Below are 17,597 nucleotides of genomic sequence, written 5' to 3'. Positions count from 1 at the left end.
ATTTATTTATTTGTTATTCCTCACTTTTTTTTTGTTTGTTTGTTAAATTGGCTCCACACCCAATGTGGGGCTTGAATTCACAACCCCAAGATCAAGAGTCACATGCTCTACTGACTGAGCCAGCGAGGTGCCCCACCTTTTCAATACGTTTTAAACCAGTGTTTCCTTATTAGTATTTGGAAAGGATGTGCTGGATCCTAAGCCCAGCTCTTTAGATAGGAACAGTTCAGCGGAAGATTCCATAGGCGTTTGCTTTAGGCTATGTTTTAGAAAATAGCTTTAATGTTTTAATTTAAATTAGTTTAGACAAATCAATTAAAAGTAATGATAAAGCATTTCTGAAGGACAGCTCGAACAATATGGAAACAGCTTTGTAACAATTCTCGAGCATACAACAAAGCTCCTGAAGTATAAACCATATTTACTTAGATTAAGGAAAGTAAAATAGCTCTTGTTCCTTAGGTAGTTGTCTTTTCAGAATCCTCTATTAATTTGAAGCTTTGGAGATTTTCTCTTTTTTTTTTTTAATAAAAGATTTTATTTATTTATTTGACAGAGAGAGAGAAAGCACGTGGGCAAAGGCAGGGGAAGCAGCAGGCAGACGGAGAGGGAGAAGCAGGCCCCCCCATGGAGCAGGGAGTCTGATGCGGGGCTCCATGTGGGGCTCAATGCTGGGCTTAATCCCAGGACCCCAGGATCGTGACCTGAGTTGAAGGCAGACACTTAACCGACTGAGCCACCCAGCCACCCCTGGAGATTTTCAAGATGAACTTATAAGGCCTTAGCCACAAGTAAAAAATGTACTTAATGAGAGATCACAAGGTGTGAAGAGAAGTTTGTGAAATTTCTATTATGCAGAAGTTTCCTGATAGATTCTTATCTTTCATGGCAAGTAGTTTATAAGCATAAACGCTGAGTTAAACCTGGATTGTTCCTAATGTCTTATTAGCAAAATCACACAGGGAAAAAGAAGAGAGGATTATAATTTATTCTCTTTCAAATAGCAATTTCTTCTTTTCCACCTTCTGTTTTTACCTCTGTCATTTCTGTCTCCATTTCTTCATTTTTAGCCCTACTGATAGAGAATACAGTTTGAACTGTTGCAATACATTTCCCTTAAAAAGTTGAAATCTATAATCTTACTCAGGTCAAGCCCATTGGTCAAGAAGAGATCAAAATGTCACCTTATATTTTATTTTATTTTTATTTTATTCATTCCTTCCTTCCTTCCTTCATTCATTCATTCATGTATTTATCTTAAGTAAGCTCCCTGCCCAACGTGGAGCCCAACTTGGGGCTTGAACTCACAACCCTGAGATCATGATCTGAGCTGAGGTCGAGAGTCTGATGCATAACAGGCTGAGCCACCCAGGTGCCCCCAGAATGCCACCTTATAAAAAGACAAAAAACAGTGTAAGTCCACAGGTCCATGTGCACACACAAACATACCCTCTCCCTAAAAATTGTGGTTCTGCTCTAAGCTATCCCTCCAATTGCTGAAATGTGAACATATCCTAACACTCAGGGGGAAAGTCAAAAGTAGAATTTCACCTTTTGGATCCAGCATAGTTACTGTCTTCCTGAGCTCAGCCAATTTGAAAAGATGGTTTATGTTGCACAAAGATGCTCTTGAGAGTGTTAATTGGGGGATCTGGCAGAATAAGAGTTTATAAAACCATGAATAAAATTAAGACCATGACTATTAAATAGAAGTTGCATTTTCTCTGACATCGGGTGCCATAAACTATAGCAGTCTGGATTTTCTCAGTGGGTAATTGTGTTGCTCATGGTAAGTTGTCAGAACCTTCCTGCTCCTCAGTGTGAAATTAGTAATAGGAAAATGAAATCAATGAGCTGGAATCTAGTTAGAGAGAGAGAGAGAGAGAGAATAGTTTAAGGTGAATATAACTTCTAAGCCTGACTAGCTGTGATCCAAACCTCAAATTTTGACCCTTGCTTTTTTTTTTTTTTTAACTTAGATTTACTGATTTGGTGAGCCTTTCCCTAAGAATTGCTCTTGGGTCAGATCTCTCTGTCAGCATACTGCAAATGGATAGGTTTTCCTTAATCTCCCCTAAATTTCACACCTTTGTTTTTGCCCACCACCAATGCTTTTTTACCACAAAAAAATTTTTTTTTAATTTTGGTTCCATTATCCAATGTAGGAATTTTCCTCTCTATTTTAATGCCAGCACTTAAATCTAAGATGCCTTCAATCACATTGTCAATTAACATGGCAAGCAGAGTGGGATGCATGGGAGAGTCTTCCAGCACTCCACTGGAAACACACTTCAAGGTTGACAAATGCCCGAGGTCTACACTTCGGGCATCATTGCCCAACCAGCTGTGAGTTTCCCTAAATCGGCTCCCATCTAGTTCACTTGTCCTCTCAACTTATCACATGGTATTTGGGGAAATTTTTGTCAGATGCATTGCTTAAATCCTATAGTAAAATGCATTGTTAGTCCTTTAATAACACTTTGTTAAAAAAAAATACAGTTACTGGGGTGTTTGGCTGGCTCAGTCAGTGGACCATGCAGCTATTGATCTCAGGGTTGTAAGTTGAAGCCCTACATTGGGTGTAGAGATTACTTAAAAATAAAAAAAAAATCTTTTAAAAAATACAGTTACTTTATTGGGCTCCTTACTAAACACCTCTGTGGTCACTTCCCTTTTAAAAATATTAACACTTCAGAATTGTAAGGACCCATTATATGAACAAATGGTAATAAATCCATTCAATGGAATACTTAACCAGCAATAAAAAATAATCTACTGATAAACACCACAACATGGATGAATCTCAAAATTATTATGCCAAGTTGTAACAGTCTATAGACTTGATTATTCAGTTTATAGGACAATTGGGAAAAAGTAATAACTACAGGGATGGAAATTAGAGCGCTGATTCCCAGGAGCCTGGAGAGAAGGGGTTGACGGACAAGGAACATGAGAAAATGTTTTGGGTAATCATAGTGGTTACACAACTGCATGGGTTTGTCAAAATTCAACAGTCTGTATTCCTAAAAAGGATAAATCTTACCTTATGTAAACTTACATTCCATGTACCTGATGTTAAAAATGTCCCGTTATAGGAGTACCTGGGTGGCACAGTCAGTTAAGCATTCCCCTCTTGGTTTCTGCTCAGGGTCGTAATCTCAAGGTCCTGAGATCGAGCCCTGCTCTGAGTTCAGCTTAGCGCAGAGTCTGCTGGAGATTCTCTCTCTCTCTCCCTCTCCCTCCCCCTCTGTCCCTCCCTACTCTCTTTCTCTCTCTAAAATAAATAAATCTTTTCTTTTTTAAATGTCCCATTGCAAGGAACTTGTTAAGGGATGAATTAAATGTAATTTAATAAACTGGAGTTCCTAAAATCTGTCTCTTTCCATCCAACAACCCCCCCCCCCCCGCTTTGATTATTAAGGCAGTTGCTCTGTTCTATTTCACAACTTCTCTCCATCTTCCAAGATTTTTCAAAGATTACCTAACAACTCCGGTGTCTCAAAAACACATGCCTGTTTTCTTTATCCTGAATTAGGAGTTTCCTATACTTAAAAAAAAAGTCTCAACTTCATTCATTATATCATTGACAGTTTTAAACTGTTTGAAAAGAAAGCAAAGTATCTTAATTACCATTTAGTCTTTCCTCTGCTGAGATCGCACCATCGTCCCTCCCCTCCCCTCCCTTCTCTGCCACGTTCCTCTTTCCCATTCTTGGAACCTAACCTTACACTGAATCCTACTACCCTGGGCTTCAGAGACTCCCAAATGAAGCCAGGGAAACTTTAGCCTTTTGGTAAGCCAATCATTCCAGACACTGAGGTACCCCGCCCCCTACCACCACTCTCCCCTGAGGCTCCTGCCTCAGTAACTGAGTGCTGGCAACCGACAGTGTCAGGAAGAGTATAGGTTGATGATAGTAGTGACCCATCTCAGCCCTGTTTGTTTTTGTAGTTGCTGTTCCTTTGTGGTTTGTTTTATTTTAACAACTCTTGTGTATTTTTAAGATGGGACTATAACTTTAGATTACCAATTTATAGTAAGAGCTCAAACCGCAAACTTTTAGAGACACATACAGCATCTTATTTGCCACTCTATTAAGATCTAGCGTACTTTGGTTATCACTGGGCTGTGAGGCCAAGCATATGGCTTCCAGTCCTCCTCCTTCTGGTGACTGAGATCTTACCCTCCCCTGTCTTTGTCTTCCCATTGTCTTTCCAGGCTCTAGTTTTACAATTTGGTGGTGGTAGGGGGTGGAGGTGGGGGGGAATGTTACTCCTTTCTCCTAAAAAGTCTGTTTAAGTTCTCTTACCATTTTGGCAAGTTTCTATCCTTTGGCAGGAGCAAATCTTTTTCAGTGTCTTAAAGGACCAGGAAATGAACACGTTTTTTTCAATATCATCCAAGGAGACTTGATGGGTCAGTGGACTTTAGATCAGCTGAGAAGAAAAGGGAGGACAAACAAAGGTGCCCAAATAGGAATGACCATCACAGGTTTGGGGATAGAGAAGAGAGGAGCCTGAGATAAGCTTTTCAAAAATAAAGAAATAGAACACATGATTGTAAAGGGGGGAGGCAGGAGAACTGAGAAATGCAAATATGATAGGAAATCTGATAACAGCATTCATACTGGCTGCCAACTTCAGGAACGATTTTGAAAATGTGGCATGAAGAGGACACATTGAGCGCAATGCTAGTTGTCTCTTTCACTTGTCTCATTCCTGAGGATACACTTTTAGATGAATTTGAATTTAGAAAAACTTCTAAATTTTGACTACCTACTTCAACTGTTCATGGCTACTATTTAACCCAGGTAATATTTGCCTGTGAAATCCCTCTCCTGTTAATCTGATGAAAATATATGCAAATGCCAAGTATAATGTCAATGTTAAGTCTGTGGCTGAAAAATAATATTTTCTAAAGGCAAAATTGATCTCTGTTATCAAAGATTTTGGAGATTTGACTAACAGATGACCTCAGTTTATTTTCTGTCTAGGACTGAAAGTCAGCCTTATTATTTCTGTTTTTTCTTTTATTTTTCTATAGATTCTACATTATTCCTTTTCACCTTTTTGTATGTCACTATGAATGAGATATACACCTATTTTTCTGGAGTGGTTGGGGCCAACAGAATAGCATGATATTTCTAGAAATTCCTTTTAATCATCCTGTGATTTCACACTTTTTTTCTGTGCTATTCTAATACAATATTAAATTACTTTAATTACTTAGATTAATAAACCTCACTGAAAACTGCTAGAACAGAAGCTATCTTTTGTACTTATTATCATCCTATGCAGTGTGCCATGTATGTTTTTTGATGTGCAGGTAATGTTAAATGAAGAAAACTAACAATTTACGTGATGTTTCCCATGTTGAAAGATAACATTTCAAGCAGTTACTTTACTTTTTTTAAAGTTTTGTTTATTTTTATTTAAGTGTAATTAACATATAATGTTATATTAAGTTTCACGTATACAACATAAAGTTACTTTTCTCGTGTTGAAGATTCCACAATCAATTTTAGACTTCTCTGTTCAGCCCAGTGGTCTTCCAATATCCATAACCTTCTCTCCATGTCCTGGGTTTAAAAAAGAGCATTAACACCTGTGGATTGAAGGTTAGGGTTGGAAAGAACTTGCAGATGTCCTAGTCAGACCACTGTCATCTTACCAAGCTAAATAACTTCTTCCAGATCACAAAGTGCCTGAAGTCAGAGCTGGTGTGAAGACTTGGCATGCCTGGTTCTCAGTGCAGGGCAGAGGTGACAGGGCATCCTGCTGATAGTGCATTGTATAGAAGCAAGCAAGGCCATCAGCCAAGAAAGGAGACCAGCTTAAGAATCTTTCATTATGGGGACACCTCTTCTCCACATGGAGAATTAAAGCATTTCTATAGGCCTACTCATTTTGTACTTGATTTTTCAAAACCCTGATCTTAGAAGAGTAAGAAGAATTCTCACCTTCCGGGCCTACAAGTCTGCCTACAGAACAAAATTTGAGAAACTAAGCTAAAACTGCCAACAGAATGTGACTTTCCTTAAAAAAAAAAATAAATAAATAAAACACACCCACATCCTGAGAACATAAGCACAGAGGCAATACAGAATATTAGATTTCTCAGACAAATTACTTACCTCTGCACATTAGTGTCTTCATCTGTAAAAATGGAAATAATACCTAATTTTTAGTGTTGTTTCCAGGATTATAGAAGGTGATGCAGAATGAAGCACATAGAACAGGGCCTGGCATATGTTCAAAATTCAAATATTGGCTTATTAACTTTAATATTTAACCTAGTGAAACTAAATTCTGCATACTCTGCCATAGATAAAGAGGGTGGTCCCCACCAAGAGAACATGGCACTATAGAGGAAAATAAAATTCATCCAGTGGGTACAAGGAGCTCGAAACAGGAATAAAGCATGAGCAAGAAAGGCAGTTTGTAACCAGAGCCAAGCATTTCGACATTGATGAATGGCTTCACTCAGTTGTCTTTGTGGATGCAGCCATGATTAATTCTCCCACCACACCAATCAATTCCATTTGTTGTCCAGATTCCCTGATAGATCTTAAAGCATATGGATTCCCTTCTAGTTATCTCATTGAGAAATGGAGCTGAGGTCAGTTTTCCGGCTCAGCAATGCAAGATACTGTAGCAAAGATATGCAGATGCTTGAACTATGATGATGTTTTATACTTCAAATTTTGGCGAGCATAGTTGTCTAAGCACTAACCATTCTTATTTTCTAAATAATTGAAGACTGAAGACGTTCCTTTGTAATATATGTTGATTATGACCTAGGCACAGAGCAGGCTTTGTAAAATGTTCAGATGAAAGATGCTAGCAACCTGTGGAGTATAATGTGAGACATGCAGAAAATTTTACTCCTACCATGAATATCCCATAGCCAACAATATCTACCATTTATTGAACACTTACTATAGGTCTGGCATCATCCTGAGCCCTTTTTATGGACTAATATAAGCAATTCCATGTGATAGATCCTATTATTATCACCACTCAGGCATATCAGCAGGCTACCTTGGACCGTAAATCCTTCATTTGCATTGTTTTAAAATCTCCTTATTTTTGCTCCTAAAGATTACATACCTTACGAAGGGTAACAAGCTAGTTAACATATTATGGAGGATGATTAAAAACTGCAAATGTCATAACAATGATACTAGGACTTGTGAGCAGTTAATAGCTCTGTTTATTGAATGTATAATATATATACTATGTTGTATACATTATAACATATGCATAATATATGTCAAGCATATCTTTCTATATTATTACAAGGTATTAATTATGGGGAGCAACCTGGCAGAGTTTCACTTCAGAAACAATTGACCAAATGAACAAGCTGGGGTGGGGGGGGGGGGGTCTGTTCACAAGAGTGAATCTACAATTACGCATTTGCTCAGCTAGAGATGGTATTTGTCATGACTGGAAGAGTTACCTGTGCTGAAGTTGCCAACAACACTCCCTACATTTTCTCATTATTTCTGATTATTAGTTAATTAGTTAGCTGTTAAAACCCAAACATAGAGTGGCTTACATAAGATAGAATTTTATTTTTCTCTCACTGAGGACACTGAAGGTGAGTGGGTTTCTTCAGTCTTGTTCTATCCTCCCCCTCCACTAAGGTGATTATCTTCATCTGCAGAGCTGCTTAAGTATTTTGAGAGAAAAATAAAGGGCACTCAATTTCCTTTTAAGCAGGTGGGAATCACATACAACACTTCCTCATGTTCTGTTGTGGGAAGTTTGTCCCATGTCCAAATGTAACTGCAAGGAAAGCTTAAAAATGTAGTCTCCAGCTAGATGACCGTGTACCCAGATAAAACTTTGTTACTACGAAGAAGAGAAGAACGAAGTTGGAGGAACAGCTAGCCGTCAAGCCTACTCAGTCAGCCTTTACTTCTTGTGCGATCTGTGCTCATACCAGCATATATGCCATTCTTAAAAATGAGATGATCCCCACATACAGAAAGTTGTAATTTTGGGGCTTTTTTAATGAGAGAGAGAATCAGAGCCAAATCATGTGTTAATTACTTAGGCTTGCTGATCATTAGTGTATATCAAGTCTATCAATGACAAATCTTCTAAATGCATCCTGAATTTCTTATGGTCAAAAGCGATACGTTGACTTGTGTTCTATCTTTTCTAATGCTTGACACCACTTAGGAACACAATGAAGGCCTGTTTCATTGAATGTTCTGGATCAAATGCTTGTTCTGTATCATACTCTAAGTTGTTCATCTCTTTTTCCCTACCACTTCTCATTTCCAGTTTGATCACTCATGGCTTTGGGACTCCAGCAATATGTGCAGCCCTAAGCACTTTCCAAACAGTCCTCAGTGAAATGCTGAACTACTTGGAAAAGCACACTACCCACAAAAATGGCGGAGCGGCAGATTCTGGCCAAGGACATGCCAACTCGGAGAAAGCCCCCCTGCGGAAAACTTCAGAGGCTGCCGTGAAAGAGGGCAAAACAGAAAAGACAGACTAGCTACATCAAACAGAATCTATTTCTAGAGAGTCTTGCTGCTGATATTTTTTCTAATATATATATCATTGAGGGTGATTAATCTTCAGTGGACTACATCTCTACCCTCCCCCAACCCTCCATAAAAAACAAAAATGGAAATGAAAAATGAAACAAAAAGGACAAAACTTCCCCAAAAAAAAGAAAAAAAAAGGAAAACAGCAGTGTAACCGTGTGATGAAATTGTCACTTTTTAGTTTTATGTTATGATAAACTCTTTTTGTGCACGTAACTTATTGTTCCGGATTCTATACATCACAGTTTTTAAGCACTTCTGGACTCTGGAGGGGCAGCACATGCTTTTTCACGTCTAACTGATGCACTTTCTTATCCAACTATGTAGTTAGGGATTAGAAAGCATGACCAACTGGAATCTGCCACCAGTGCTTACAGCTCCAGTGTTTCTTCACTTAATCCCCTGGTAACAGAAGAGTACCTCTTTCCATTAAATAGACCAGTCTGGCAATCAATCCATCAATAAATGCTTTGGGAACTGAAAAGGGCAGTCACAAATCTTTATCCTATGAATTGACAGAAATCCTAAAATTTTGGTCACCCCTAGCCCACTTAACTACCAGTGCCTTGGTGGTATTTAAAAATTCCAGAAAAGTCTGCCCTCTTTATGTATGAGCATTCCCACCCCACCCTAGGACCTTCCCCAACCCATAACTAAGAAGAGACAGCATAATATGGAAGAGGTAAGAGATGCACTCTTCTATTCATTTTCTTCACGTCCCCAACCTAACAGTTCAAGGAAATAGACTTGCACTTAGTGGCTTGGGGCAGGATGGACACAGGAAAGGGTAGCTTTGCCACTCTCGGGCTCCCGAAGGAAAGCAGTGCTATTGTTCTGCCTGGAAAAGCACGGGAATAGGAACAGTGATGTTTCCAGGAACCCTTGCCCCTCAGAGACAGGAGGGGAGCCCAGGGGACTCGTGGAGGCTCCTTGAAGCGCTAGTGGCCAATGATTGTGTGGTTACAGTAAGAGCCGTTCTTTTTCTACCTTTATGCTTCTTCAACATGCCTCATGGCTGTGTTCTAAACCTTTAGATGCACAGAAGCATTGGGGTCTGTGTTCAATAAAGAAAACAAAACCAGGATGATCAGAGAAGACTTTTGCTTTTAAGATCCTTCCTTCTTTTATAGCTTGTTCTTATACCTTCCTTGTCCTTTAGTTAAGACACTGAAAACAAGAGGTTCCTGGCTGCAAAAGCCCGGGGCTAATTGAATGAAAGTTTGGTCCATTTAAACCTGAATGTGTCAAGAAACCTGATTGGTACCACATTGTACTGACCTTTCTATTGTTAACAATTTTCAGACTTCTGGGCAAATAAAGATGTAGGTCATCATCTATGAAAAAAATTATTTTAATAATATCTGGACTCCTAATACAAGTTTAGCATGAAAATATTGTCCTCTTACTAACACATTTCAATAACTTTCAAAAAGTCTGCCATATTATAATCCCATGGAAAATATTAGTATTATTTTTAATTGAGAGGAAACTGCTCGAGATTTTTCATGGAGAGAGCACACAAAATATTTGTACCTAACAATAATTCTTAAAATTATTTGATCTTTATCTTCAATCTTGTACAGAAAAGAACCAGAATCAATGAAACACTAAATTTTCTAAACTAAATTCAATTAAGAGAAGACACTGCTAAGGAATTCTATGATAAAGGGGTTTTATAGTTATACCATAGAAGAGCTTAAAATAAATGTAAAAGTAATGAATTGTGATTTCATGTGTTTATCTAGTTCCATTTTTTAAATTTTACCATTATTCATGGATTAAAAAGTTTTTGAAATAAAATAGAATAAAGCAGGGATTCTGCTGCAGTTCCAAATTTCATCACAAAGTAAATGATTCCATTTTACATGAAATTTTCCATGTTGTAAAATATACACATGAAACAAAAATGATGAATATTTCAGTTTAATAAATAGTAGGAAGGCTCTATACAGATAATATGGGCTACTAATATTTCCTTAATGAAATTTCCACATTAGCTTTCTTTTATTCCTTTTATTATTAACAATTACATATGTATTTAATATGGCATTTTGATATGCATATCTGCTAGATATTTAATGTAGTTATATACCATGTCAAATGTTCACCAATAATCAGATGAAAAATTAGATCTGGCTTATAGTACCACTTTCTCCACCCATAGTTGTGACTAGCTGGGGTTCTTAACACCTCAATGGGGTGTTATTATCTATTAGCCTTCGAAACAAAAGTATAGCTATAAATAACTACAGTGCATATTATTTACCAAGATTCTGGGTGTCTTAAGAGCCTTAAAGGGACAGCACCCATTGTTTAACTTAACCAGCCATTAGGCCATAAATGAGTTGATGGACTGGTCATGTTTAGAGTCATTTATTATCATATTCTAACAGACATTGTTAACATACCAACTTTTGCCTTGTATATAATAGGTACTCAACACTTTTTAAATAAATGAGTAAATGAATGTGTGTGTGTTCTTTGTCCAAAATGGGCCAAAGGACCTACTACTTTTTTTTTTCCCCAATACTCAGTGTTTCAATCTGGCTTGCTTTATCCATAGTAATTTATAAATAGCTCTTTTTATTTGAATAAGATAACATTTTCACTATATCACATTAGTTTCAAGTAGATATACTCAGTATAGAACGATAAAGAACACTAGGTAGGTATCCGAATTTTAACAAAAGTGAAGTTATAATCAATACCATAATTTATAGTAAAGGAAGGCAACTCATAAAAATTTGTTTGATTTTCAGTGTTATAAGAAATAATAAAGCAATGGAAAAGTTTTTCAGGTTAACTATTACTTGCCCAGAAAAACTGTCCAAATTTCATACTCAACCACAATTAATAAATGTACAATTTTTATATTTAAACTTGTGAAAGATTAAGCCAAATTCCCATGAAAATAAATGTCTAAGGCTGTTTCAGTAACCAATTTAAATGCCATCTCCACGGCTATTTCATTAGAGTTACCATTTGACTTAAGTTTAGTGGTTCTAGAAAAATAAATGAAACTGAATTACTCTATATTTATCTCCTCTGGAAAGATCAGAGCCCTTGGCAAGATTCCTAGTCTATTCTCCTGCTCCCTTCTTTTCAGATGCTTTTAGAATAGGGATAATTCTTTCTGGCTTTGCAGTTCCTTTTTCCTTTTCCTTCTTTGAGGGTATATTCTCTTTAATGTCTGGGACAGAACATACCCTTTAGCACACCTATGAGCATCCTGACCCTACTGTGACAGTGATAAGAATTTGACCTTCTGTTACCTGGTGCTTTTAAGGTAAATGTATCAGTAAATTATCCTCGTTAATGGTAAGTAAAATAATATAATTCCATTTCCCTATATGTTCTTCCTTTTATGCCTCATTGGAGACATTTTAGAGCAGTGCAATTTAAAAAATGTATCAGAATCCTTTACACAAGGAGCATGCCGTGTCCTTATAAAAGCCAAGTCAATAAGTGTGGCCTGGCCTAGTGACTAAGAGCTTAGACTCTGAAGCCAAATAACCTGGTTCAAATCATGGCTTTCTCCACTCGCTACTGCATGACCTTGGGCAAAGTGCCGAACCTCTCTGTACATCCATTTCCCCATCTGTAAAGTGAGGACAATAATAGATCCCTACTCTCATATTTACTGTCAGAACCAAAGAGTTAATGCATCCCATCTGCTAAGAGCAAATAGGGACATAGTTAGTGCTATGTGAATGTTAGCTATTGTCTCTAATACTTAGTTTGGACAAACAATTTTTAAAATCAAGAAATCAGTTTATCCCCAGTTTATTGGACCCTTTCTATATGCCAGGCTCTGTCCTAGAGGCTGTAAATACAGAGTAGAATAGAACCTTTTTTTTTTTTTTTTTTTTGCAAGCTTCTCACAGTCTCCTGTGAAGAGTCCAGCCATTAGAATATGGTAAGTGTCATAGTGAAAATGGGCACATGTTGCCCCAACACAAACTGGAGCACTGTCCAGGAAATTGGGGAGGAGGGGGAAAGACCAGAGGGGTGGGGATTACGATCAGGGACAGGGAACAGTGCTCAGGAAAAGAGTGAATTAAAAATATCTGGGGCAGGATGCTGTTTTGAAAACTGACAGACGCACCTTGTATTTCCGGGTATTCCTGCCTTCCGCCCCCGTCTTTGGGCAGCTGACATTTTGCCGGTACCGCCTCAAGGCAGGAATGTGACCTGATGGAATGCAGGTAACAAAAGAGTTGAACTTTTGTGTAAGTTTCAGTTTTAAAATCTTAGGCCCTAAGGAGGAATTGAGGTTTAAAAGCATCTCAGTCAGGAGCTTTTTCTTTCCTACACACACACACACACACACACACACACACACACACACACACGCACACACTGGAGACCAGAAAATAGTCCCTATGTTGGGGAAAGAAGGACACAAAAAGTAAGGAAGCTCAGCTATGATTGATTTCTCAAAGAATGGACCATGTCCTGGGGGTGAGGTTGGGGGCAGAGGGAACTCTGTCCCCATCCCAGAGGAAAGGCCAGGGAGGAAGAACTCCTAGCAGAGTGCAGAAACAGCAGAGCTGTCTATGTGGTGTGTGTGTGTAGGCAGATGGGTCTTAGCCCCGCAGGCTTTCTCCCAAAGAGTTTCTCTTCAACATGGCGCAGAGGTACCAGGACAATGTGGGTGCAAGCAGGCAACAAAGCGGCAGGAATTCCCACACCCCAAGGGAATGCAGCAGCAAGGGGATATTTTAGGTGCCCTCAGGAGCAACCCAGGCAGCCAACAGGCATACAGAGTCCTCACAGGTTGGACACGAGCATGCCCAGGAGAAACCTGAGACGTGTGCCAAAGACCAGATGGGAATTCAGGCACATCCTTAGCGTTTGTTTAGGAGAACAGAAACCTGCTAGGGATTTCAAGGAGAAAGGATTTATTAAAGAGAATGGGTTGGACAGGTGTTAGAAGGCTAGAAGAATGAGAAATGAGACACGGAATCACCCAAATATTATGAATTGAAAAAAGCAGTGACCACCCCTATAGATGGAAGGACACAAGGAAGGAGGTGAGGTTACCTGCCTCTGGGAACTCCTGAGACATCCCTCCCCTCCACGGTTGTTATTTGAACCCCAGAAACTGATGCTGGTGGTACCCCTGAGGGGATAGAGCATGGCTAACTCTAGGAATACAAAAGAGGTTGGGGGCTGGAGCCAGAACCTTCTGCTTCTACTCAAGGGAAGTTGACAGAAACGAGAAATATATGGAGCATTCTTTTTACCTCCTCCTTCCTTTGAATTCCTACCAGTGTCTCCCATTGTCAGAGTCCAATTAGAAGCCAGCTGGCAAAGGGTTGTGAGAAAGATGGCTTGCAGACTTCCACCCCAGCCTCCCACAATACACAAGAGTGGGCTTCTCTGCAGGTGCCAGTAGATGAAGCATCAGTAGACAAAGATACAGACCATATGCTCCTCCACACAACATGGTTCTCCATAAGCCCTCCTCCCCCACCTGTGGGACATCGATGCAACCCAAGAAGACCCTAAATGGACTAAGATTAAATTTCTGCCACATTTAAAATGAAGGCTCACATATAAAAATTAGACCCTAAATGGACTAAGAAGACCCTAAATGGAAGAAGATTAAATTTCTACCACATTTAAAATGAAGGTTCACATATAAAAATTACATCACGTCACAGAAAAAAGTGACATTTCTCATATATCCAAATTGGCAGACAGACATTCATAACTACTACACTTAAAAACTATACTTGAACTACTTCCCATCTGCATCACAGAGAATTCAAAAGGAATAAGACACGTAGGAAAATTTGAAATAATAATCCCCATAAGAGGCAGAAAAGAATAAAAACAAGTAAACGTGTACATGTGAGTTATTGCCAAAGTCTGATGTAAGTTTCAAAGCTATTCTTCCCTTAACATTGTATTTCCTCAATTATTTCATTCATGTCAAGAGGTATTTGGAGCAAGGACCTTACAGTGATATTTCTGTTTAGTGTTCCAAGTCCAATCAGGATGTTCTTGCAGTCAATAATAAGGTGCATAAACACTGGGATCTTTTATCTTCTCACCTCACACATTCTCTCTGGGCAATAGCACCTTGTATTATGTATTATGTATTATGTCTTTACTTGTGGCGAAGACCAATAGCCATCTAACAAAGTCCATTTTACCTTTATCCAGGGTAAATGTCTATCCAGGGGTTTGTAAACTTTTTCTGTAAAGGGCCAGGTAGTAAATATTCTAGGTAATGCAGACCATATGGTTTCTGCTGTAACTAATCAACTCTGCCATTCTAGCCTGAAAGTAGCTATAGACAATCTGTAAACAAATGCGTGTGACTGTTCCAAGAAATCTTTCTTTACAAAAATAGGTATTGGGCCGGCTTGATCCTGAAGACTGTAGTTTGCTAACTCCTTTCTTAGACTATATTTCTCAGCATTTCTTGCTGTTTGTGGCTATGTGCTTAAGTTCTTTTCAGTGGGGGAGTGGAAGTGATATTTGATACAAAGACTTTACAAATGAAAACCAGCCATGTACTTGCCTCCATGTTATGTCCTCTTCTACCAGCTGCATGAGATGATCATGAGTCCCTAGGGCAAAGATTCTCAACCTTGGCATTACTGACATTTTGGGCCAGATAATTCCTGATTGTGAGGGGTTATCCTGTGTGTTGTACGATGTTTAGCAGATCCTTGGCTTCTATGCATTAGATGCCAGTAGCATCTCTCCTAGTTGTGACAGTCAAAATTATCTTCAGACATTGCTCAATGTCTCCTGGGGGACAAAATCACTCTAGTTAAGAACTACTGTCTTAGAGATGTCAGAAACACAAGATAGAAACACAAGATACCTGGATCCCTGAATGACCATGTGGAAGAGAAGTACATGTTACTCCAACCTAAACTTCTAGTATGTTAAGCCACTGAAATTGTGGGTTGGGCAGGAGTGTCTATTTGCTGCTATTCATTAGCCTAGCTTAACACAATGCTGGTGAATTACAAATCCATATCTTCATCCCAGACTACTGCTGTGCTCCAGATCCATGTAATCAATTTTCTATGGGTATCTCCTTATGAAAAACAGTATCTTCAAATAGACAGATATAGATATAGATATATAGATATATATCAACATATATCAAAATAGGGATTTCTAATCAATCCCCTCCCTCAATCTCAATCAATCTTCCTCCTTCTAAGTTTTCCATTTCTGTTAATGATGCCCTTATACAGTTGCCTAAGATGTAAACCTGTGAGTTAGCTTAAATATTTCCCTATCTCTACCCCTTCCTACAGTTGATCACTAGGTTCTGATAAATTAATACAATAATATTATAATAAATTAATTTTTCAGGACCTAATGATCAGCTGTATGAAGCAGCCATTTTCCTAGTTCAAGACAACATCAGTTCTTGATTGCGTTATTGCAATAGCCTTCTAATTGGCTTTCCTGCCTATAATCCTGCTCTTCCTTAGAAAAATCATTCTAAAAAGTAACTCTGATTTGCACATCCTAAATAAAACTCTCCAAGGCTTGCTGTTCCCTTCAAATAAAGTCAAACTCTTTTGGAAGATTTGTAATATCCTTCTTACCTGGCCTTTGCCCCCTCCTCCAGCTTCCTCCAGCTTTATCTTACTTATATCCAGGCTTCCCTCATCATATTCCCTCCTCTGGCCCACCACATACACACTCCATGGTCCAGTCATGTCAAGCTTCTTTGAATTCCTGAAACTATCCACAAGCTAAGCCTGACTATGTAGTCGTCTAAGCCTGGAACATTAGGTTCTACCTAACCTCCTTAACCAAGCCAGCTTCTACTTATGTTTTAGGTATCAGCTTAAAAGTCACTAATTCAGTGCAACTATATGAGTTTTCTATTGCTACATAACATATAACTACAAACTTAGTGGCTTAAATTAGCATCCACTTATTAGTGCCATTTGTATAGGTCACAAGTCCAGTCAGGCCCAACTGGGTCTCTGCTTAGTCTCTCATTAGACTGAACTCAAGATAATAGCCAGGCTGGGCTCTTATCTAAAGCCTCTAGGGAAGAATCCACTTCCAAACTCATTCAGGTGGTTGGCAAAATTCATTTCCTTGTGGTTGTAGAACCAAGGCCCCCTTTCCTTGCTGGTTGTCAGCCAGGAGTCACTCAGAGCTCCCAAACTCCTCTCAGTTCTTTATCACAGGCCCCCTCCATGTTCAAGGCCAGCAACAGCGCATTGAATCAGCAGTGAATTTGACTTTCCCTTCAGCTATCAGGTGGAGAAAACTTCTGCTTTTAAGGGGCTCACGTGATTAAGTTGTGTCATCTCCCTTTTGATTTACTTAAAGCCAACTTATCAGTAGCATTAATTACATCTGCAAAATTCTTTTATCCCCTAAGTTGTAACGTAATTATGAATGTGATACTACATTATATTCAGAGTCCCGGGGATTAGATGGGAAATCTTGGAAGTTCATCTTTAGAATTCTTCCTACTAAAGAGGCCTTCTCTCATTCTCTAAACCAAGTTGCTTTTCTCTCCTTTGTGCTCCCCTACTACCATTTATCCTAGGCATGTCACTTATTAAAGTTTTTTTAATAATCATTTATTTAATTATCTTTCCTATTAGATGATCCCCAGTTGCCTTAACTGTAAAATGAGGATGATTATAGTATTTACATCATCGGGCTGTTACAAGAATTAAATTAAATTTTCAATGTAAAACAATAATAACAGTGCCTGAGACATAGTAAGGGCCCAAATGATGTTAGCTGTTAATATATTACTGCAAATAGTCGAATTGTGTTGCTTTTTTTTTTTTTTTAAGATTTTATTTATGTATTTGACAGAGAGACAGCAAGAGAAGGAACACAAGCAGGGGGAGTGGGAGAGGGAGAAACAGGCTTCCTGAGGAGCAGGGAGCCCGATTCGGGGCTTGATCCCAGGACCCCGGGAATGATCTGAGCAGAAGGCAGACACTTAATGACTGAGACACCCAGGCACCCCTGTGTTGCTTTTTTTTTTTTAAAGTTCTATTTATTTAAGATGCACCAC

General features: G+C 38.7%; 1 protein-coding gene across 1 annotated transcript in view; it reads left to right on the top strand.

Moving 5' to 3' along the window:
* The window catches only part of TFAP2D (transcription factor AP-2 delta), a 62,177-nt gene extending 53,129 nt beyond the window's left edge, over window positions 1-9,048 (top strand). Inside the window, exon 8 of the mRNA XM_032410153.1 lies at window positions 8,295-9,048. Coding sequence (XP_032266044.1) covers window positions 8,295-8,514 — 220 coding nt within the window. The 3' untranslated portion in view covers window positions 8,515-9,048. The remainder of the gene's footprint in view (window positions 1-8,294) is intronic.
* Window positions 9,049-17,597: the final 8,549 nt, after the last annotated feature.

Source organism: Phoca vitulina, unplaced genomic scaffold (assembly GCF_004348235.1).
Source record: "Phoca vitulina isolate PV1807 unplaced genomic scaffold, GSC_HSeal_1.0 scaffold11, whole genome shotgun sequence".
NCBI classification, from domain to species: Eukaryota; Metazoa; Chordata; class Mammalia; order Carnivora; family Phocidae; genus Phoca; species Phoca vitulina.
The sequence above is the reverse complement of the archived record's forward strand: the minus strand, read 5'-3'. Positions and strand labels throughout refer to the sequence as shown.